The sequence below is a fragment of the Pan paniscus genome, chromosome 13 (genome assembly GCF_029289425.2).
Source record: "Pan paniscus chromosome 13, NHGRI_mPanPan1-v2.0_pri, whole genome shotgun sequence".
NCBI classification, from domain to species: domain Eukaryota; kingdom Metazoa; phylum Chordata; class Mammalia; order Primates; family Hominidae; genus Pan; species Pan paniscus.
The window spans coordinates 144,449,133-144,472,540 of record NC_073262.2 but is presented as its reverse complement, the minus strand read 5'-3'; the positions used below and the strand labels follow the sequence as shown (position 1 = coordinate 144,472,540).

General features: G+C 57.0%; 1 protein-coding gene and 1 long non-coding RNA gene across 7 annotated transcripts in view; one reads left to right on the top strand and one right to left on the bottom strand.

Moving 5' to 3' along the window:
- D2HGDH (D-2-hydroxyglutarate dehydrogenase) overlaps positions 1 to 23,408 on the bottom strand; it is a 33,435-nt gene that overhangs the window by 5,632 nt on the left and 4,395 nt on the right. The window contains exons 3-11 of one of the 6 annotated variants that reach the window (XM_063595664.1): positions 21,272 to 21,329; positions 20,094 to 20,233; positions 18,800 to 18,993; positions 17,728 to 17,896; positions 13,660 to 13,737; positions 11,737 to 11,880; positions 10,646 to 10,788; positions 5,496 to 6,122; positions 5,169 to 5,334 (exon numbers count right to left, since the gene is read on the bottom strand). In XM_063595664.1, the coding sequence (XP_063451734.1) occupies positions 5,169 to 5,334; positions 5,496 to 6,122; positions 10,646 to 10,788; positions 11,737 to 11,880; positions 13,660 to 13,737; positions 17,728 to 17,896; positions 18,800 to 18,993; positions 20,094 to 20,233; positions 21,272 to 21,329 (1,719 nt within the window). Of the gene's footprint in view, positions 1 to 5,168; positions 5,335 to 5,495; positions 6,123 to 10,645; positions 10,789 to 11,736; positions 11,881 to 13,659; positions 13,738 to 17,727; positions 17,897 to 18,799; positions 18,994 to 20,093; positions 20,234 to 21,271; positions 21,330 to 23,408 lie in introns of those variants that run through there. The other 5 variants (XM_034955590.3, XM_063595665.1, XM_063595666.1 and 2 more) reach the window with 5 other exon arrangements.
- On the top strand, positions 7,871 to 11,431 carry LOC134728768 (uncharacterized). Its single transcript, XR_010109566.1, has 2 exons — positions 7,871 to 8,204; positions 8,808 to 11,431. It is a non-coding gene; the product is annotated as an uncharacterized LOC134728768 (long non-coding RNA).

Sequence of the window (23,408 nt, the reverse complement as noted above, 5' to 3'; positions counted from 1 at the left end):
ATGTGGAGCCCGCAAATACAGGGGCCACCATAAACTGGGGGGTAAACGACAGCCAAAGTGACGGGGCCCTGAAGTCCTCGCACTGTGCAGCCATCAGGGCTCCCAGAGAGGCAGAACCAGCAGGATGTGTGTGTACAGACAGTGCGAGCAAGAGAGTGAGATTATACATATTTAGAGAAACAAACAGAGAGAGAAAGATGGAGAGACACACTGAGACACAGGGAGATGACAGACACTGATTTTAATGAACTGACTCATGTGACTGAGGGAGCTAAGTCTAAAATCTGAAATCCAGGTCAGCAGGCTGGAGATCCCAGCAGGAGCTGGTGCTGCAGCTCGAGTCTCCATCTGGGTCAGAATCCTCTCTTCCTTGAGAGACCTTAGATTTTTGCTCTTGTGGCCTTCGACTGATTGGGTAAGGCCCACCCACACTGTGGCTAAGTCCTTCGACTGATTGGGTAAGGCCCACCCACGCTGTGGCAAAGGCCTTTGACTGATTGGGTAAGGCCCACCCACGCTGTGGCAAAGGCCTTTGACTGATTGGGTAAGGCCCACCCACGCTGTGGCGAAGGCCTTTGACTGATTGGGTAAGGCCCACCCACGCTGTGGCGAAGTCCTTCGACTGATTAGGTAAGGCCCACCCACACTGTGGCGAAGGACTTCGACTGGGCAAGGCCCACCCACGCTGTGGCAAAGGCCTTTGATTGGGTAAGGCCCACCCACGGTGTGGCAAAGGCCTTTGACTGGGTAAGGCCCACCCACACTGTGGCAAAGGCCTTCTACTGATTGGGTAAGGCCCACCCACGCTGTGGCAAAAAGCCTTCGACTGATTGGGTAAGGCCCACCCACACTGTGGCAAAGGCCTTCTACTGATTGGGTAAGGCCCACCCACGCTGTGGCGAAGTCCTTCGACTGATTGGGTAAGGCCCACCCTCGCCGTGGCGAAGGCCTTCGACTGATTGGGTAATGCCCATCCACGCTGTAGCAAAGGCCTTCGACTGATTGGGTAAGGCCCACCCACGCTGTGGTGAAGTCCTTCGACTGATTGGGTAATGCCCATCCACGCTGTAGCAAAGGCCTTCGACTGATTGGGTAAGGCCCACCCACGCTGTGGCGAAGTCCTTCGACTGATTGGGTAAGGCCCACCCACGCTGTGGCGAAGTCCTTCGACTGATTGGGTAAGGCCCACCCACGCTGTGGCGAAGTCCTTCGACTGATTGGGTAAGGCCCACCCACGCTGTGGTGGGAGATCTCCTGTACTCAACGTCTACTGATTTAAATGTTAATCACACATAAAAAATATCTTCACAGAAACATCCAGACTGGAGTTTGACCAAACGAGGGTACCAGGGCCCAGACAAGTGGACACAGAGAATTCACCATCACACATTGTTTGGAGGAAGATAGTGACTCTGATTAACCTCAAACCCAGAGGGCTAGAAATGTCCACTGTGGTGCCAGGGCGACCACTAACAGTTAGTAAACGGCAAAAAGGTAAATGACAAAGAACAAACCAGAAGAAGAGCAAAAAACAGAGGAAAAAACAGACAAGAAGTGAGAGACAAAGAGCAGGGTGAAGTAAACAAATCCAAACAGTGGGCCACAGCACGTGCTCAGCAGCCAAACGCTCTCATTCAAGACGGCAAACAAGCACGCAAGAAACCTGTCCGGGGGCGTCCGCAAGAAACCTGTCCGGGGGCATCCACAAGAAACACATCTAAATCACTAAGGATGGAAAAGCTGAAACTAACAGGAGGAAAAACAACACGTCAGGCAAACACTAAATAAAAGAAAGTTAGCATCACTGTGTAATAAACGAAGCAGACACCAAGGCAGCGGGCAATGCTGGAGATAAAGAGCGAGTCCATCGCGTTTCCCAAAACAAAGAGACGAACCTCATGTCCTATGCCCCCAAGAACACGTCTCCAGAACTGGCAAAGCTACAGGAGGAATAGATTAGTCTGTTGTCAGCGGATTTCTAACACCTCCCTCAGAGAGTGGCAGGTCAGCAGGATGCAGAATGAACACATGACGTAGACTTCTACCTGACGGATCTGTACAAACACTGATTCCAGCAACTGCAGAGAGCACATTCTTTTCAAGCACTCCACAGTTACGAAAGCTGATCATAAGCTGGCCACTGATCAAGTTTCAAAAATCTGATCTGATAAGGACGAAGTTTCCTGGGTATAATGCAATAAAAAAGAAATCAATAATTTTTAAAATAACTAGAAAACCACCACGTTTGGAAATTAAGAAACACACTTCTGCATAACTCATGGGTCAAAGAAGGAATGATAATGCAAGCAGCAAATAATGCCAGGCACAGTACCTCACGCCTGTAATCTCTGGCTTTGAGAGGCCAAGGAGGGAGCACTTGCTTGAGGCCCCGGAGTTCAAGACCGGTCTGGCCACACAACTGGCTCTACATGAGTCTGGCTCTACATATATCCACACATACACACACACACACACACATACATATATTGTGGGGCGGGGGGGCGGTATAGATCAGATGTCACTGTGTTGCCCAGGCTGGTCTAGAACTACTGGACTCCAGTGATCCTTCCAGCCTTGGCTTCCTGAAGTACTGAGATTATAGGCGTGAACCACTGCACCGGGCCTACAAAAAAATTTTTTCTAGTTAGCCAGTCCTGCTGGTGTGTGTGAGGTGGCAGCCCTGCTTGATCCCAGAAGGTCGAGGCTGTGGTGAGCCACTGCACTCCAGCCTGGGTGACAGCGAGACCCTGTCCTCACCAAAAAAAAGGGTGTGGGGGGCATCCCACAAATGCTAGATAAAAAGACAACAAAAGAATATTCGAACAACTTTATGCCAATATGGGAAAAAATTAGCAATACCAATCTAGAAGAAAGGAAAGCTTGAAAGTCCCAAAGCTATTGAAGAAACTGAGCTATAATTTTAAAATACTCCCTCAAAAAAACCTCCAGGCCCAAACAGCTCCACTGGCAAGTTCTGCATAATATTCATGTTATGATTTTGATACCAAAATCCAGCATGGACAGAAGAAAGGAACAGCGTGGAACAGAATCATCCACCAAGACCCCTGTCAAAATCCCACACCAAACATAAACAAACTCATCCAGCAAGATACAGAAAGGATCATGGCCACCTTGGGCCTACCCCAGAAACACAGACTCATCTGACTCCAGAGGGATCAATCAGTGTAACTTACCACACTGATTACAGGCAGACAAGCACCCGGTCACCATGACAGATGCAGGAAACGCATTTTAAAAATTCAACATTCATTCTTGCTTTTTTTTTTTTTTTTTGAGATGGAGTTTCACTCTTGTCACCCAGGCTGGAGGGCAATGGTGCAACCTCTGCTCACTGCAACCTCCGCCTCCTGGGTTCAAGTGATTCTCCTGCTTCAGCCTCCCGAGTAGCTGGGATTACAGGTGCCTGCCACCATGCCCAGTTAATTTTTTGTATTTTTAGTAGAGGCGAGGTTTCATCATGTTGGCCGGGCTGGTGTCGAACTCCGGACCTCAGGTGATCCACCCGCCTCAGCCTCCCAAAGTGCTGGGATTCCAGGCATGAACCACTGCGCCCGGCCCATTCTTGCTTTTACAAAGTAACAGAGGACTCATTCCATTTCTCACCAAGATGGTCTGCTTTATCTGTGGCCAAGAGAGACTGAAGTTACCTGGAGAGGAGGAAGCCTCCTCCTGGCTTGAGGTCATATTCTGAAATATTGGGGCTCCCGTACCCCTCTTCTCTGGATGATGACACACTCATCATGCCCTTACCCCCTTCCCATATTCTGAAATATTGGGGCTCCCGTACCCCTCTTCTCTGGATGATGACACACTCATCATGCCCTTACCCCCTTCCCATTCAGGAGTCCTGCCTTCCTATCACAGAAGATTACCATCCATCCTATGTCAAATCCTCCAGATGTACCCCTCCACAGGCTGGGCAACTTTGGGCAAGTTACTTAAATTCTCTGAACCTGTTTACATGTGTGTAAAAGGGAAGCAACACCACCAGTCCTAAAAGCTGTTGTGCAGAGAAGTTTCTCCACATCAAGTGCTTAGAATAATGCCTGGGACAGCACGGGACCTTCGTAAGTAATACGTGTTATTGTCGTCACGCACAAAACCCTAGACCCTCCTGTAACCACAGAGGTGGCACCTGAATCCCATTTACTAGCAGGTGGATGGAGGCTTCAGGTCAGTGACTCCAGTGCCACCAGGCCAGGGAATAAGCCAGAGTGAATACCTGTCAGGCCCCAAAGCCACGCTCCACACCCCCAGCGCTGCCCCCACCCCTGCCCTAAAAGCTGGCCTTTTACACACCTCGCTCCAAGGCTCCAAAGAACTGACAGGAAAACAGCTGGGCACGGTGGCTCACTCCTGTAATCCCAGCACTTTGAGAGGCCGAAGTGGGCAGATCACCAGAGGTCAGGAGTTCAAGACCAGCCTGGCCAACATGGCAAAACCCTGTCTCTACTAAAAATACAAAAATTAGCCAGGCCTGGTGGTGGACGCCTGTAATCCCAGAGACTCGGGAGGCTGGGGCAGGAGAACTGCTTGAACCAGAAGATGGAGGTTGCAGTGAGCCGAGATTGCGCCACTGCACTCCAGCCTGGGTGACAAGAGTGAAACTGCGTCTCAAAAAAAAAGAACTGATAGGATTGAAACATTTTCTTCCTATGAATTAATAGCTTGCACGTTAAAGCGTGATTTTTCTGCAGAAAAAAGACGATCTGAACGTGGTTTTGAAATCCTCCCATCTGAAGGGGTAGGAGCAGCTGGGGGCTGTGTGCCAAGCACTGAAAAGGCCTCGGGGCCGGGCCCCGAGAGAGGAGCCCGAGACCCGCATCCCAGACTCCGGGGTTAAGGCCGATGCCCTCCAACCCTGCCTGCCACTGAAGATCCCAGAACGTTCTGACAAGCTGAGCCACACGCTCTGCCATTACAAGTGCACGATGGCAGTCTTTTCCAAAATACTCAAAACGAGTCATGACAACGATTAGGATTTTCCCTTCCCTGTCAGACACCGTGGTCCTGCCAGTGTCTACGGGAGACATGCTAAGCCAGAGACCACGGTCAAACTGCCCTGCCTCGAAGCCTGGCGGGGTGACGGTGACCGTGGCGCCCACCACCCAGGACACACAGGACGGCGGCCCCGGGGTGCCGCTCACCAAGGTGGCCATAGCCCACCACGTGCTTGGCATGCGGGCCGAGGCGGGCGCGCAGGTCAGTCACGATGTCGTAGAGCCGCTCCACGGGGAGGGAGAGGTCGTACTTGTACACGTAGCCATCCCGGCTCAGCGCCTCTGTGATCCTTTCCCTCAGGGTCCACAGCATCTAGAGGATGAGACGAGATGAGACAAGGGCTGGCTATGGGAACGACACCCGGGGACAGGGGGCACACCACATGGGGTTAGGGCAGCAGCACGTTCTGTATCTTCACCAGGTGTGGCTCCAACCCCAGACAGCAAATGCCCCAGACCAGGTGTGGCTCCAACCCTGGAATCGATCCCAGACAGTGAATGTCCCAGGCTCCACGACAGCACCGAGCACCCTGGGACTCCGGCAATCAGGCGACTGGGACACCTCACAGAAGGGGGACAGCCATGATGGAAGGGGGAGGCGCCCACCTGCAGCTTCAGGTCATGACACGGCACGGAGTGGCAAGGGCCAGGGAAGGCCCTGAGGATGAGGATGGGCCTGGACGCTCCCTGAACCAGGGCGGGGCAGGGTAGGGAAGGGGGCGCAGAGTCACACAGGCAGTGGGGACGACAGCAGGGCCCAGGCAGCTCAAGGGGCATGTCGGGTGGGAGGCAGGGACATGGCGGGTGGGCCATGGGGGAGGAAAGGACATGGTGGGTGGGCCACGGGGGAGGAAAGGACATGGTGGGTGGGCCACGGGGAAGGGAAGGACATGGTGGGTGGGCCACGGGGGAGGGAAGGACATGGTAGGCGGGCCGTGGGGGAGGAGGGACACGGCCGGCGGGCCACGGGGGAGGAAGGATTCTGAGGAGGAGCAGACGGTGCTGGTGGCTGAAGCGGAACCGGGCCAAATCCTGGGGCTCAGACAGATCGGCCTGTGGTTCGCGTGGCTTTTGCTTGCTTCGAACTTCCATTGTGGAGATCTGCACCACGAGGAAGAGGACAGAGCCATCCTCTGTGGGCTGCAGGACCACCTCTCCCCTGCAGGGTCCCACCCAGGGCTCAAGCCCAGCACCTGCCCCTCCAGAGACCCCATCATTTCAGGAAATTCTAAGAGAAACACTTGGCCAGGCGCAGTGGCTCACGCCTGTATTCCCAGAGCTTTGGGAGGCTGAGGCAGGAGGATCACTTGAGCCCAGGAGTTTCAGACCAGCCTGAGCCACACAGGGAGACCCCGTCTCTTAAAAACAATAAAAAGCAGCTGGGTTTGGTGGTGGGCACCTGTAGACTCAGCTACTCCGGAGGCTGAGGCGGGAGGATCGCTTGAGCCCAGGAGGTCGAGGCTGCAGTGAGCTGCAACTGTGTCACTGCACTCCAGCCTGGGTGAGAGCGAGACCCTGTCTCAAAAAAACAAGACAAAAAAAGACTCTGTTTTATTGAGGCAACCACAATGCCACACTGACACTTAAAAAAAATACCAACTCCTCGCCACCACTGCGAATCCAGCCAGTGTCCAAAATTCCCGCATTTCCCCACCATCAATTTTTTGTTTTTTTGAAGTCTCCCGATGTTGCCCAGGCTCGTCTCAAACTCCTGGGCTCAAGTGATCCTCCTGCTTCGGCCTCCCAAAGCTCTGGGATTACAGCATGAGCCACCGTGCCCGGCCCCTTTTACAAACTTCTAGAGCTGGTTCGGTCAGATCAGACCCTTGGGTCACGCCCTGCCCTGAGCAAAAGCATGTCCTACGGACCCTTCGTCACAGCCACACGGGCATGGCTGCGAGGCCGGCTTTCGCCTCCATGGTCTGGCGGGCACCGGCTGCCTGCGGGGCCTTCTTACCTCCTCATCAGACCGGCTGCCCCATGTGTCCCCGTGGCCACAAGATGGGCTCTACCCTTGTCTGCTCACGCCTCAGTCACTCAGCTCCACACCCACCATCTCTGGAAGGTTCTAGAACATGGCAGGCACGTGCCCCTCAGGGTCTTGGTGCTCCTGCACCAGACTTTCTGCTCCCCACACCCCATCTTTGCTGAAATGACCCCTCAGGGTCATCTTTCCGGCCCTCCCGGCATTCCCGGGCACACCCCATGACCCTGCCTGGCCCTGCCCTCCTCCCCGGCGCTTCCTGGCTCTGAGGGGCCATGGGCTGAGCTTGTTCCTTCTGCTGCGTGAGTTTATGGGGCAAGGCACAGGAGGCATCTCCCTAGCAGGTTTGCTAACTGAATGACACGTGACGGGTGGATAGGCAGAGCCAATGAGACCCACCGTGGTCACTACTCAGAGGAGCCCGGGGCATCTGGCGCGACCAGTGTGGCCTCCACTCGGGTGGGCTGAGGCTACAGCGGGGCCTGGGCAGGGCTGAGCGTCCCCCGTTGAACACAGGGCCACCGCGGCAGTGGCTGGACCTGCGCAAGCCCCATTGTCTCAACACGTCCAAAAACCCAGGGCTCCCAGAAGGGAAAGACCACAGAGTGGAAAGCAGAATGGCTCAGGACCTGCCCAGAGCCTCGCCAACACCGGACAACAGCAGAGAAAAGCCTCAGGACCTGCCCAGAGCCTCGCCAATGCTGGACAACAGCAGAGAAAAGCCTCAGGACCTGCCCAGACCTGCCCAGAGCCTCGCCAACACCGGACAACAGCAGAGAAAAGCCTCAGGACCTGCCCAGACCTGCCCAGAGCCTTGCCAACACCGGACAACAGCAGAGAAAAGCCTCAGGACCTGCCCAGACCTGCCCAGAGCCTCACCAACACCGGACAACAGCAGAGAAAAGCCTCAGGACCTGCCCAGAGCCTCGCCAATGCTGGACAACAGCAGAGAAAAGCCTCAGGACCTGCCCAGACCTGCCCAGAGCCTCGCCAACACCGGACAACAGCACAGAAAAGCCTCAGAGCAACTGCACACAACCGCATATCCGGGTCAACTCATCGAGCCGCACACCTAAGAAAGGGTGGTTTTGCTATCTGCAGAAAACAAAGGCCAGATCACCTACCCGTCGAGCATGAGCCAGAACGAGGTGACAGACACACAAGGCCTCTCCTGAACCCGTCCCAGGAAGCGTCTGGAGGTGACTTTGTGAACACAGAACCAGCCCCGCCCGGCCCTGTCCTGGTCATGAACCCGGCTCTGGGCATTAATGTTCAAGGCACAGGTCTAGGACTGGACCAGGCTGTGGAGGGGCTGGGGACTGATGTGCAGAGGCTGGGGGCGTCGGGGACAGTCCGCCCTGGGGGTGGCGTGGGGGATGATGTGCAGAGGCTGGGGGCGTCGGGGACAGTCCGCCCTGGGGGTGGCGTGGGGGATGATGTGCAGAGGCTGGGGGCGTGGAGGACGGCCCGCCCTGGGGGTGGCATGGGGGCTGGTAGAGAGGTTGGGGGTGTTGGGGGCAGCCTTCCTTTGTGGGGGGCATGGGGGCTGATGTGTGGAGGCTGGGGTGCCAGGGTCGCCCTCCTGGGGGTGGTGTGGGGGCTGCATGACTGACTGCCACTCCAGCAAAGCAGCCAGCACAGGATGAGGGTCCCCACCTGCTGGGGTGTCAGGGTCGCCCTCCTGGGGGTGGTGTGGGGGCTGCATGACTGACTGCCACTCCAGCAAAGCAGCCAGTGCAGGATGAGGGTTCCCACCCGCACCAAGGGCGGTTGGGCTCACATTCCTGCCCCATCTCAAGCAGAAGCTGAGAGAAGCCCCGGCGGCTGTCCTGCTCTTTCTGCTGGGAAAACAGACTGACTGGTCGGGTGGCTGCTTCAGCCCGGGCCCCTGGACTGGAAGCCGCAGGAGCACATGCAGCCACAGCAATCACCCACACGGAACACGAGGGAGGGTGAGCCTTGGTTCGTGTGGTCCCTGGGGCCTGGGGATTGCTTGTTACTGCGGCAGAATGTAAGGGAGCTGACTGTCACAGTCCACTTAGAAAAATGCAAGAATGGCAGGCAGAGACCTAGGAAGGATGCACACTTCATCATGCCTCAGTCAACAGAGACGGCACCACACAGCTGCCATTCGCCCAGAGGACGCCCCTGGGCTGGGCATCAGGACACACGAGTGAGCCCAGCCAACCACAACCCAGCCCTTGGAAGCAGACACCGTTTTGCCCAGAAGCACTGGAATCACGACAGTCAGGCGGCAAAGGTGAGGGGGGAAGATGGTAAGGGCAACACCCAGGCTAACACGAGCCTGGAATCAACTAAGCGGGAGTAAAGGCCTGCGCCCACTGCCCAGGCCCCGGTGACGGTGACCAAGGGCGCCTCCCCCTGCCCAGGACCCGGTGACGGTGACCGAGGGCTCCCCCTGCCCAGGACCTGGTGACGGTGACCGAGGGCTCCCCCTGCCCAGGACCTGGTGACGTGACCGAGGACTCCCCCTGCCCAGGCCCCGGTGACGGTGACCGAGGGCTCCCCCTGCCCAGGCCCTGGTGACGGTGACCAAGGGCGCCTCCCACTGCCCAGGCCCCGGTGACGGTGACCGAGGGCTCCCCCTGCCCAGGCCCCAGTGACGGTGACCGAGGGCGCCTCCCGCTGCCCAGGCCCCGGTGACAGTGACCAAGGGCGCCTCCCGCTGCCCAGGCCCCGGTGACGGTGACCAAGGGCGCCTCCCCCTGCCCAGGACCCGGTGACGGTGACCGAGGGCGCCTCCCCCTGCCCAGGACCCGGTGACGGTGACCGAGGGCGCCTCCCACTGCCCAGGCCCTGGTGACGGTGACCGAGGGCGCCTCCCACTGCCCAGGCCCCGGTGACGGTGACCGAGGGCTCCCCCTGCCCAGGCCCCGGTGACGGTGACCGAGGGCTCCCCCTGCCCAGGCCCCGGTGACGGTGACCGAGGGCTCCCCCTGCCCAGGACCCGGTGACGGTGACCGAGGGCTCCCCCTGCCCAGGACCCGGTGACGGTGACCGAGGGCTCCCCCTGCCCAGGACCCGGTGACGGTGACCGAGGGCTCCCCCTGCCCAGGCCCCGGTGACGTGACCGAGGGCTCCCCCTGCCCAGGCCCCGGTGATGATGACTGGGTCTCTCACTGCCCCAGGCCTTGCCCCTCCTTCCTTTGGCCTCAAAAGGCCAAATCATCTGGTCACACAGTCAACGCCCCTTCCTCCTAGGGAAGGAAAACTGCCCATCCTAGGACTCCCGAGGTCCAGGCTAAGACTCCACAGCCCCAGGGGCTCCTCCTGCCTCCACTCCTTCCACACGACTCTATGCGGAGCTGCCGCTGACTAGCCGCTTAACCACAGGCTGCAGGGGACCAGCAATGGGGCAGTCCCCTTGCTCACCCCACAGCGTGGGGTTGGGGAGGGACACGGTGGTGGGAAGTACTTTTTAATATTAATGAAAATGGCCTAGACACCAGGAATACATTTTCCATCCAAAGAGGCTGCTCTCTCAAAGCCATGAAACCCAGTCACATTTCAGCCACATCCCACACTGTCTAGGCTGCACCAATGACCGTTCCAGGCATCCCAAGACAAGGCTGGACTGGACGGACAGAGAGCGGGGACCTGCAAGCAGAACACAGGGCACCTTGACTTTCCTCTGGTCAGTGGCCATGGTCCCATCGGTCACCAGGCCGGAGCCCAGCACGTGCTCCAGGAAGCGGCCCAGCTTCTCAGCGTCATGGCCTGCGTTGGAGCCTGAAGTCTCGATGAGGACGTAAAACGGACTCTCTAGAAGTGAGCAAGGAAGGCAGAGTGAGCAGAGGCTCCGGCTGCCAGGGCAAGAATCAGGGCTGCTCGGGCAGAACAGCTGTAATAGCAACCACTGATCTTTTGTGGCCAAGAAGGACCCAGGCAGCCTGCGGAGCACACAGCTCTCTGGTTAAGCTGACTTTCAGAAGGTTTAAAAAGTCGTCTTTGGCCGGGCACGGTGGCTCACACCTGTAATCCCAGCACTTTGGGAGGCCGAGGTGGGTGGATCACCTGAGGTCACGAGTTCGAGACCAGCCTGGACAACACGGCAAAACCCTGTCTGTACTAAAAATACAAAAATTAGCTGAGTGTGGTGGCAGGTGCCCGTAATCCCAGCTACTCAGGAGGCTGTGGCAGGAGAATTGTTTGAACCCGGGAGGTGGAAGCTGCTGAGGCAGGAGAATCGTTTGAACCCGGGAGGTGGAGGCTGCTGAGGCAGGAGAATGGTTTGAATCCCGGGAGGTGGAGGCTGCAGTGAGCCAAGATCGTGACATTGCACTCCAGCCTGGGCCACAGTGCGAAACTCCATCCCCCAACAACAAAAAATTATTGGCTTTTTTCCCAGCATAAAAGAAAAACCTGCTTACAGAAAGCAACATGGGAAAACAAAGAAAAGAAGAAATGGAAAGAAAGTCTCCCAGCTCACCAAAAATAGCCACTTAGTTCCTTCCCGTCCTTCCTGCAGAAGATCAGGAAATCTGTGTAACTACAAACCTTACACAGGACCAGGGCAGCCTGTTCTTTGTCCTAAATATGTTAAGAGCAGCTTTCTTACACGAGCCCAATGGCCACTCCATGCTCCACCCAGGGACCCCCCACCTGCCCACCCGGGGACCCCCCGCCCACCCGGGGTCTCTGAGCCGTCCCATGTGTCCAGACGTGCAGAAGGAGCTGCAGGACCAGCTGCCCCGTGTGGGGGGTCAGTACCTTGCACCGGGCTGGCCAGGTGGAGATGGCGCCCGACCAGCTGCATGCACACAGCATCCATGAACTCGAATGCAGACAGGATCTCGCCCAGCATCCCCTTGCAGGTGCTGAAGGTCTGCAGAACCTCAGCAAAGCCTGGGCAGCCTGAAACGGGTCACAGCATGTCAAGCACCGCATGGAGCTAAACCCAGCCCACCCAAGTCCCCCTTCAAAGCAGCAACATCAGCCCGACTCATGTGGGTGGGTGAGCTGGGCAGCCACGAGGAGCACGAGGACTGGCACTGCAACAAACAGCCCAGGGTTCGCCTGGCAGGTGCACGCCTGGTGTTACCACCAGCATCAGATCAGGAGGGATAGGTGCACGCCTAGTGTCACCACCAGCATCAGATCAGGAGAAGGTGCACACCTGGTGTCACCACCAGCATCAGATCAGGAGAAGGTGCACACCTGGTGTCACCACCAGCATCAGATCAGGAGGGGCAGGGCACGCCTGCTGTCACCACCAGCATCAGATGCCAGGAGGGGCAGGCGCATGCCTGGTGTCACCACCAGCATCAGATCAGGAGGGGCAGGCGCACGCCTGGTGTCACCACCAGCATCAGATCAGGAGAGGCAGGCGCACGCCTGGTGTCACCACCAGCATCAGATCAGGAGGGGCAGGCGCACGCCTGGTGTCACCACCAGCATCAGATCAGGAGGGGCAGGGCACGCCTGGTGTCACCACCAGCATCAGATCAGGAGGGGCAGGGCACGCCTGGTGTCACCACCAGCATCAGATCAGGAGGGGCAGGCGCACGCCTGGTGTCACCACCAGCATCAGATCAGGAGGGGCAGGTGCACGCCTGGTGTCACCACCAGCATCAGATCAGGAGGGGTAGGTGCACGCCTAGTGTCACCACCAGCATCAGATCAGGAGAAGGTGCACACCTGGTGTCACCACCAGCATCAGATCAGGAGGGGCAGGGCACGCCTGCTGTCACCACCAGCATCAGATGCCAGGAGGGGCAGGTGCACGCCTGGTGTCACCACCAGCATCAGATGCCAGGAGGGGCAGGTGCACGCCTGGTGTCACCACCAGCATCAGATCAGGAGGGGCAGGTGCAAGCCTGGTGTCACCACCAGCATCAAATCAGGAGGGGAAGGCGCCGAAGAACCACACAGCACCTGAGACGGCAGTGGGACTCAGAGGGGGCATATCTTGGGAATTCTGCAAACACAGGGCCAGCAACAGGCAGCCTTTGGGAATGGCTGCATTTCTCTTAACACAATCAGCACTCAGCTCTTCCCTGCACTCAGGACCTCATCCAACAGGCGTGTTAGTGCTCCAGGGTTGGAGGGGGCTACCAGTGAGGCCGCTGCCCTGGGGAAGCCGACCCTCAAGGGCAAAGATGGAAAGGAACTGAGTAGAGGTGTCTGCAGGCGGGCATCCCCAGAGACGCTGCAGCAGGAGGGGGCCCGTGCCCACCTTTCAGGGCGAGACAGGGAGGCAATGCAAAGGCATGTGGATATCAGAGAAGAATTTTCCAGAGAGAAGGTCTCACAGGCGCAGAGGCTGGGGGCAGACACCTGCACTGGGTGACACAGGAGCACCTCAAGGCCTGTGACCCGAGCACCATGTCGGGGCGTGGCTGCAGACGCACAGAGGGCCGGGGTGTGGGAGGTGGTGGTGGTGTTGGAGGGTCTGGCGGTGGGGACTCGGCATCTTGCTCAGAGTGGGCAGGAATCCCCAGGAAGTGGGACAAGAGTGCCTCGTCGGAAGTCGCCCCAGCTGCAGGAGAGCAGGAGCCAGGGCTGACCGGGGCCCTGGAGAGCTGGACCGAGCCCACGAGCACGAGGGACACCAGGGCCATCCTCACAGGGGCCTGTTCTACACCGCTTAGATGTGGGCGTGGCACGAAGAGGCGAGTGACTCCTATCTGAGACCTGGAGTGCGAAGAGCAGGATGCAGCAGCCGGGCTGGCCTCGGGCTCCCAGGACCACAGGCGGGCGGCACACAGGTGACTGCAGTTGGAGTGGGATCAGAGCAGAACACAGAAAACCTGGATGAAGAGGAACCACTGATCCAGATGGCACTGCCGCCCAGACAGTAAGTCGGCAGAAGCAGTCAGGGCTGCCCCAGCCGTTCCAGGGTCAGGCGGTGAGGAGCCCCACCAGGGGCTGAAGGTGGAGGGCGGGGAGGAGGCGGTGTGGGGGCAGCATCACAGGCCAGGCTTGTGCCGGAGGCAATGGGCGAGAGGGGCAATGAGAACTGACGGCTGGGTTGGCTGTGGGAGGACAGTGGCAGCCATGGTGGGAGGGGCACCAGTGAAGCGGGCAAGGCCTGATTAGGGCAGATCCAGGAGAAGGGGCCTCCACCCAGCAGCAATGGGCTAGGCCACATGACCCAGTGCCCAGTGAAAACACCACAAACGCTGGGCCAAAAAACACCAAAGAGAAACGCTGAAGAGGCCGGGCGCAGTGGCTCACACCTGTAATCCCAGCACTTTGGGAGGCCAAGGAGGGCAGATCACTTGAGGTCAGGAGTCGCAGACCAGCCTGGCCAACACGGCGAAACCCTGTCTCTACTAAAAATACAAAAATTAGCTGGGCGTGGTGGTGGGCGCCTGTAATCCCAGCTACTTGGGAGGCTGAGGCAGGAGAATCGCTTGAACCAGGAGGCGGAGGTTTCAGTGAGCCAAGATTGTGCCACTGCACTCCAGCCTGGGCGACAAGAGTGAGACTCTGTCTCAAAAACAAAAACAAAAACAAAAAAACGCTGAAGAGCATCAAGAGCGAGGGAAGAGCCTGACCTGGGGGCTGAGTAGCACCAAGTCAACGCTCTTGGCCGACAGCCCTTGCCCCGCTAGCAGGTTTGGCCTCAAGCTTCCCAGCCTACCCAGAGTGAGGAATCCAGGAGACCCCCACAGGGCCACATCTTAGGAGTCAGGGCCAGAAGCAAGCCTCTCCCAACCAACTTGCCCCGAAGACTGCAGGGGAAATGGCTGAACAGAATGAAAAAAAGCAGAATGGAGCCCGATGCAGGCGCTCATGCCTGTAGCCCCAGCACTTTGGGAGGCCAAGGCAGGAGAATTGTTTGAGCTCAGGAGTTCAAGACCAGCCTGGGCATCATGGGAGACCCTGTCTCTATAAAACGATTTTAAAAATGTAGCCACGTATGGTGGTACACACCTGGTCGCAGCTACTCGGGAGGCAGGAGGATCCCTTCAGTGCAGGAGGTCAAGGCTGCAGTGAGCCACGACTGCACCACTGCACTCCAGCCTGGATGACAGAGCGAGACCTTGTCTCTCAAAAAAATACAGAAGAATGATGTAAAAAAAAAAAAAAAACACTCTCCTGATAAATCATGACCATGGATCAGCCCGACACAGCCCTACACTGACTTGCTACCTGGGAGGTTCACAGAATTTCATCCTGTGAACTTGGTCACTCTCAGGCTGAACAGACCCAAAGTCACCTAGCAAAAGCAAAAGCAAACCCTCTCTGGAGGAAGGTACCTCGTCTTTGGCATCTAGGAACCCCTACAAATAATTCTTCAAACATAATGAGCTGCACACTGCCACAGACAGCCAAGCACACAAGAAACTAAGGAGCCAGGAGCATGAACCAGCAGAAACAACAGACACTAAAAACAGACCACACAGGTTGGGTGCAGCGGCTCAGGCTTACACCTATAACCCCTGCACTTTAGGAGGCCATGGTGGGAGGATCATTTGAGCCCAGGAGTTACATAATGAGACCCTGTTTCTACATACAAAAATTTTTTTAATTACCTAGGCATGGTGGTGTGCACCTGTAATCCCAGCTACTCAAGAGGATGGCTTGAACCCAGGGGCTATGATCACACCACTGCACTTCAGCTTGGGCAACAGAGTGAGACCTTGTCTCTAAAAAAAACTTTTACAGACTACACAGACTTGAAAAAATGGAATTGCCTGATTATAAAACATCACAAAAAATTATTCAAAGTATTTTTTTTTTTTTTTTTGAGACAGAGTCTTGCTCTGTCACCCAGGCTGGAGTGCAGTGGCATGATCTCAGCCCACTGTAACCTCTGCCTTACGGTTTGAAGCAATTCTCCTGCCTCAGCCTCCCAAGTAGCTGGGATTACAGGCGTCCACCACCATGCCCGGCTAATTTTTGTATTTTTAGTAGAGATGGGGTTTCACCTTGTTGACCAGGCTGGTCTCAAACTCCTGACCTCGTGATCCGCCTGCCTCAGCCTCCCAAAGTGCTGGGATTACAGGTGTGAGCCACTGTGCCCAGCCTAATTTTTGTACTTTTAGTAGAGACAGGGTTTGATCATGTTGGCCAGACTGGTCTCAAACTCCTGACCTCAAATGACCCCCCGCCTTGGCCTCCCAAAGTGCTGGGATTATAGATGTCAAAGTACGTTTAAAGACGCAGATGGTGAGCTTGAGAATACCTAGAATAGAAAACTATAAAAAGTAACATTGCAGATTTGACAAAAATAACAAAACTTTTAGAAATAAAAACTTTCATAATCAAAATGTAAAACTCAATGGACGGAGGGAACCACTCATGGAGGGGTTCAGCAGCAAATAAAACACAGCAGAAGAGGGCATTCGTGAACTGGAAGACAGATGAGAAGAAATCGCACAGAATGCAGCACAGAGAGACACGATGATGACAATATGGAGGGGAGATTAAGAGACACAGAAGACGGACTGAGACGTTCTATCCTGAATCACAGTCCCAAAAGGAGAGGAAAACACAGACAATATCTGAAGCAATAATGGCTAAGAATTTCTAGAACTGGTAAAAGATACCAAGCCACAGGTTTAAGAAATTCAGTAATTCCAAGGAGATGAAAAAGAACGTACACACACACACCACACACTGAAAACTTTAGAAGATCAGAAAGAATGATCTTTAAGTGGCCCAAGGGGGGCCGGGAGAGAGGCAGAATCCCTTCACAGCAGCAGCTACTGACAGCAAAGTTCCCAACAGCGAGGAGGCCAGAGGACAGCGGGTCAGCGTTTCCACCGGGATAAAAGAAAACAAACAACAGCCTGAAGCCATGCGCCTGCGGAAAAGAGCCTTCAAGAATGAGGATGAAATAAAGGTATTTTCAGACACACCAGAAGTGAGGAAGTGGTCACCAGGAGACCTTTACTGCAGGAAATGAACGAGGATATGTTTGCAACATAATCCCAAACGGAAGATCAGACGCAAGAGAGTGGAGGGCAGAGAAAGTGGCCGTAAAGTAATAATCCTGGTGAGATTGCTTAAAATACGGAACACACATCACAAGAAGATGTAAGTGGCTGAAGGAACAAGCACGCGGAGTCTCAGCATCCTCCAGGGCTGCCCAAGCTTCCGGCAGCTCAAGACACCGAACTGGGAGTTGGTGAACTAGACCCGCCACCTCCCGCGCGAAGGCTGCCGGGCTGTGTGACTTCTGAACTCCTGAGGAGGAAATGCTGGATAAACCCGCCCGATTCAGATGAAGCAAGAAAGGAGCCGAAGGCAGGTCCCGGGAGAACCGAAGAAGTGGCTGTGAGTGAAGCAGGCCTGTGGAGACACGGCAGCAGGCAGGTCTGCTGAGACCCCCAGTCTGGGCTGACTGGGGAAGCCCCCCATTACAGGAGGGAATTCTTTATCCCCACGGTAACTAAGAGTGGTGTCCTGAACTGATGCCAAATGACAGCATGTCCCTCAATCGTACTCCACAAGCTACTCAACCAACATGATGGGGTGAATGAGGCAACACAAGCCTCAGTTTTGTTATGAAATGAAGTGTCCTCTGACCAGAGACAGAGAGAGGCCTCACTCCACACCTTAACCCATGACCACCAGGAAGGCCAGGTCCTGGATTCCTGATTCCTTTGGAAGCAGAGATGTCAGGAGACACGGGAACCGACTGTCCTTGGGGGGATCCCTCCATCCCCTTCCTCACACCAACAGCGGCACCATCAGAGCAGACGCTCGAGCCCAACCACCCATCTCAAGGCACACATCGAGGAAGCCCACCGAGGAAAGCCACGTTCACAGCCCTGGGCTTGGGTGGACACAAGATGGACACCGCGGTGATGATCCCCAAAGTGCCCTCCGACCCGATGAACAGCTGCTTCAGGTCATAGCCCGTGTTGTCCTTCCTCAGGGAGGTCAGGCAGTCCAGGACAGTGCCGTTGGCCAGCACCTGGGGGCGAAGAGAAGCACGTTCACCCACCTGCCAGCCTCCTGACAAGACGTCGGTCGCCTCCAGGGCCAGGTGTCACTTCTGCAGCAGCCTGAGGTCATGCCAAGAGGCTGAAGGATGGACTTTCCTCCCGTACGAGTGACACCCTCCACACACAGCAGCTCACTGCCCAGGGGGCACGCCCGGGGTCGGGGGCAGTGGGGAGGCTCCCTGGGAGTGGGGCATGAGCCCAGTGAGCCCAGCCCAGGACCCAGCCACCTCCGGACCCACCAGCCATAAGGCATCAAAGCTCCCGAGCTGTGGGCCTCTCCGAGTCCTGTGTGCTGGTACTGTGAGTCAGAGGCCTATACAGCTCGTGAGTGCAAAAAAGTAATTTACAATAAAGATAATCAGTGGCTAGCCAGAAAAAAAAGCTACTGGAGCGTCGTAATTTACTGGATGGCACCAAAGCATGGTTTTGTGTTTGCTTCGTCCACTTGGGTAAACAGGACAGAGAGCTCTGCCTGTGACACTCGGCTGGTGAGGGTGCAGGTAAACAGAGGGGCCCTGGAGGAACAGTGGGCGGCAGAAGGTCACAAAGCTGACCCTGGATGAGCCTTCCTTCACACCCGGCTCCCGGAAGCCCGCCACTGCCGGGGCAGTGTCCCCTGTAACTGCATCGTCTCTTGTGTGGCCCCGAGGCAGTGGACACAAAATCACCCTCTCGTGGGAGGACAGGGCAGGGCCAGGCCTCCCTCAGGATGGGGGTGTATGTAGCCCGCACATCCTTGAGGAGCCCAGGGCCAGGAACCAAGACCTCCCACCCCGAGGGGCCCCATGCACCTGTGCCACCACGTGGGCCCATGAGAGCCGTGAGAGGACACCCCGTGGCGACCTCTGCACCAAGCAGCTGCCCCAGCTCACCACTTCCAGGCCCAGGACAGTCCCATGCAGTGAGCCATATCGAAGAAACCGCAGGCCTCCGGCGTTGGTTGCCACGTTTCCCCCGATGTGGCAGCTGCCCTTGGCTCCTAAGTCCAGCGGCATGATGAAGTCCCGTTCCTCCACGTACCGGCTCAGCTCCTCCAGGACGCAGCCCGCCTGGCAAACCAGAATTCCTGCAGAGAGTGACCAGGCTGCCACAGCACTCGGCTTCCAGTGGGCCCCCGGGCTGGTGAGTCCCAACCCCCATCTTGCACAGGCAAGCCACCCAGAAGGAACATCAGCCTCAGCGCCAGGGCTGAGGAGAAGAGGCCCCCCCACATCGCTGGCCCAAGGACGAAAACATCTGGGCCTCACAGGACCTTTATGATTATGGTGACACAAAAGAAAAATGAGTAACATGAAAAGAGAGGAAAAAACTTCCCACCCCCACACACGCTCGTGGAAAGGAGTAGAAGAGGGAAGATTCTCAGCTGGGGCTGATCCTGCCCTGGGCACGTGGGACAATGCCTGGGTTGGGGGTGCCATGGGCACCCTGTAGGCGGAGGCCAAGGATGCTGCTCAACACCCAACAGTGCAGGCGCCCGACCACAGAGTCTCAACACCCTACAGTGCAGGCGCCCGACCACAGAGTCTCAACACCCTACAGTGCAGGTGCCCGACCACAGAGTGACCAGGGCCTGGAGCCCGGCCTTGCGGGGAGAGGCCCAGCTCCAGAGCAGGACCCTGGCGCCCTGGGTCTGCCACACCACATGAGCACAGGATCCCCTCACGCCCGCCACGCCCTGGCGCCCTGGGTCAGGATCCCCTCACGCCCGCCACGCCCTGGCGCCCTGGGTCAGGATCCCCTCACGCCCGCCACGCCCTGGCGCCCTGGGTCAGGATCCCCTCACGCCCGCCACGCCCTGGCGCCCTGGGTCAGGATCCCCTCACGCCCGCCACGCCCTGGCGCCCTGGGTCAGGATCCCCTCACGCCTGCCACGCCCTGGCACCCTGGGTCAGGATCCCTGCACACATGCCACTCTGCACCTCACACACCTCTAGAGCGGGATGGAGTCGGAAGGGACCAGAATGACAAGCCCTCACCAGCACGCATGTCTGGAGGGGCCGGGCGAGGTGGGGCTAGGCGGCCAGGCTATAGACGCTGGTTCTTTCCCCAGCGCCGGCCCTAACTCATTCACCCACCCAAGCACCCCACAGTTGCAGACACTGGCAAGGAAGAACTCCACCAGCACCAGGAGGGACTCCTGGGCCCCGACGGGTGGCACAGGCTTACCAGACACGCTGTGGAAGCTGAGGACCCGGTTCATGCGGGCAGTGGAGAGGATGATCTCGTCAAAGACGGGGACGCTGCCACCCACCATGCCTGTGTTGCCCCCCTGTGGGTTCACGGCCAGGTTCCTCTCGTGGCAGTGCCTGGGATGAGGACAGGAGGGACGTTGGGGCTCTGTCCCCACCCCCACGCCACCATCCCCAAGGACATGCCGCAGGACCAGTGCCTGACCCCAAATCCTGATTACCCTGCCCTGCCTGCAGCCTCAGCGGGGGCTCCTCCCCAGCCCACGCATGTGAGGGATTCTGAGGAAGGACAGAGGCCAATCCGAAAGCTGTGCACAGGGAGACGGAAGTGGAGGCCCCGATTCTGATGTCCTACAAGGCTTCCCTCAAAGGACAGAACGTCCTACACGCCCGGCTCCCATCCTTCCTGTTCACACCATGCTCACAGAGGGTCCAGCTCAGGGTTCCTCGACCGCACTGCCCCCACTCCCTTCCACCCTCCGCCTGCATCTCCCCACCCTCGGCCCATTATCCCCCAGATGTGTGCCCAAGGATACCTCCCTCCCAACCAGCCTGCACCTTTGCAAAGCCCCAAAGCCTGGAGCACACCCAGTGGCTAGGGGTCTGGAGAAACCAAAGTTCCGTGCCCTGGGGAGAGGAATCTGCCCACGTACATGAAATAAACCCTGGAGACAGCAAGCCCCATACATTAAGTAAACCCTGAAGACAGCAAGCCCCATACATGAAATAAACCCTGGAGACAGCAAGCCCCACACATGAAATTAACCCTGGAGACAGCAAGTCCCAGGGATGGAGTTTAACAGAGTAAGTGCACGTTGCCCCAAAGCACCTGCTGAGGATGATCTAAAGCACTGTCCATAATCATGGACACCCGGAGACCAGTGCCACCCTGTAGTGTGTTCATGGGGGAGGAGCTTTGCTGTTACAGACAATGCCAAGAAACGGGCATGGGCATTGCCAAATGGGGGGAAATGATTACACACCACAGATGCATTGAGATAGCACCGAAAAACCACAGAACAAACACTGAGACACACAAACCAAGATGTCATTGGCTGGCTTCCCACCGCGTCACCCCAGCTGCCTGCAGGCTCCATGAGGAAATGACCCACAGGCAACAGGGAAGGCTGGGGGAGCCGGGAGCCACCACCTCACCTGAGGATGTGGGACACCTCCTCCGACGTCCGTGGCCTCAGCAGCACCTTGCTACAGCCTGTGACAGGAAGGAGACCCTATGAGACAGCGTGGGGGGAGCTGCACATGAAGCAAGTGGTCGCTCGCCCCAGAGAGCGAGCTTTTTTTTTTGGAGACGGACTCTCACTCTGTTGCCCAGGTTGAAGTGCCACGATCCTGGCTCACTGCAATCTCTCCCTCCCAGGTTCAAGTGATTCTCCTGCCTCAGCCTCCCGAGTAGCTGGGATTATAGGCACCCGCCACCACACCTGGCTAATTTTTGTATTTTTAGTAGAGACAGGGTTTCACCACATTGGCCAGGCTGGTCTCGAACTCCTGACCTCATGATCCACCCACTGCAGCCTCCCAGAGTGCTGGGATTACAGGCATGAGCCACCATGCCCAGCCCCCAGAGAGTGATCTTATTTGGGAAGCTGAGGAGGGAGAATCATCTGAGCCCAGGAGGTCGAGGCTGCAGTGAGCTATGATCGCAACACTGCACTCCAGCCTGGGTGACAGAGCAAGAACCCATCTCAAAAAAACCAAAACTAGGTCCCACGTGGGAGGTGGTGGGCTGGGCACTGGGCACAGTGTGCAGAGGTGGGTGAGGCTGGGCCCATGGACGAGAGTCCCACAGGCCAGGCACTGGCAGCTCCGAGGTTGCCCACCCACTTGTGGTGAGGTCAGCTCGGTCCCACGGTAACGGGATGTCTGCAGGCTTCCCTCCTGCCACGCCACCACACTTCCTTTCGTGATGTGTGTGCACCTCGCAAGCAGACGCTTGAGACTATGTGGACATCCTGTTGCTCCTCGAGCTTCACCCATTAACATCTTTGATTATCCTAGACCAAATCAGCTACTAGGATAGTTGCCAACTGGTGATTTTCCTAAATCCATCCGTCCACCTACATTTCCTTTTATTTCTTTTGAAACAGGGTCTCACTCCGTCACCCAGTCTGGAGTACAGTGACACAATCACGGCTCACTGCAGCCTCAACTCCTGGGCTCAAGCGATCCTCCTGCTTCAGCCTCCCAAGCAGCTGGGACTATAGGTGCCTGCCACCATGCCCGGCTAATTTTGATATTTTTAGTAGAAACAGGGTTTCGCCATGTTCCCCAGTCTGATCTTGAACTCATGGCCTCAAGCAATCCACCCACCTCAGCCTCCCTAAGGGCTGTGGTTACAGGCATGAGTCGCCGCGCCCGGCCTCTTAGCTGACTCTGCCACGAGGGAGGGCTTTCCCTTCGCTCCCACTGACGTGTTTATGTAGCTGCTTATTCACAGTGATGTGGGCTCTCGGCTTCTCACTTTATTCACTGGGCTGTAAGTCTTGGCCGCCTTATTTGCTGAATGCCTGGATGTGACCAGTGGGAGCCCTCTGAGCTAGTTGGCCGGTGTTGCTAACCACTGCTGCCCCAAGTGAGCAGGCGTCTTTCTGCCTTTGGGTTTCCTTGAGACGACTTTCCCAGGTGATGGGGGCTGCAGAGAGGCAGCAGGTGCAGTCACGGGTGCCTGTCACCTCTTCGTGGAGCTCTGAGAACCAGGCTGTGGTGTCCACCTTGCTTTTCTGATCAGAAAGCCACTTATCTCTCTTTTATCAAATGAGCAATTTTTGCAGAGGGGCCTGCTGGGCACCTGGGCCTCGGCCCGACACTTCAGTGCAGCACCTGAGGGAACCCTGGCACCTGCGCTCACTGCGTCCCTGTCCCGAGTGGGCTCAGGAGCCCCAGGACTCATGGCAAAGCTTTCGACTCGGGCACACTTGTGACGCGCCTGTGGCAGGGTTCTCAACACAAACATGAGTACCCCCCAAGAATGCAGGCCAGGCCGCGTTCCAGACACAGAATGAGCACAGAATTTCCCACTCCTGTGATGTCTACCTTCTAACGGGAAAGATGAGAAGGAGGGCTCCCTCCCGGTGGTGCAGTGTTAACAACGGGAGCCCCACAAAGACGGAGGGGGCCATGGGGGCAGAGCCGCCAGAGGTGACACAAGGGCCCAGCCTGTTTTCACACCGCGAAGCTCCCACCTTCCCGCCAGTGCAGGCGTGCTCACTAAACGTCTGCAGCATCCATCCTGAGCAAATGGTCTAGATTTTTGAATATGATGCTTAATGAG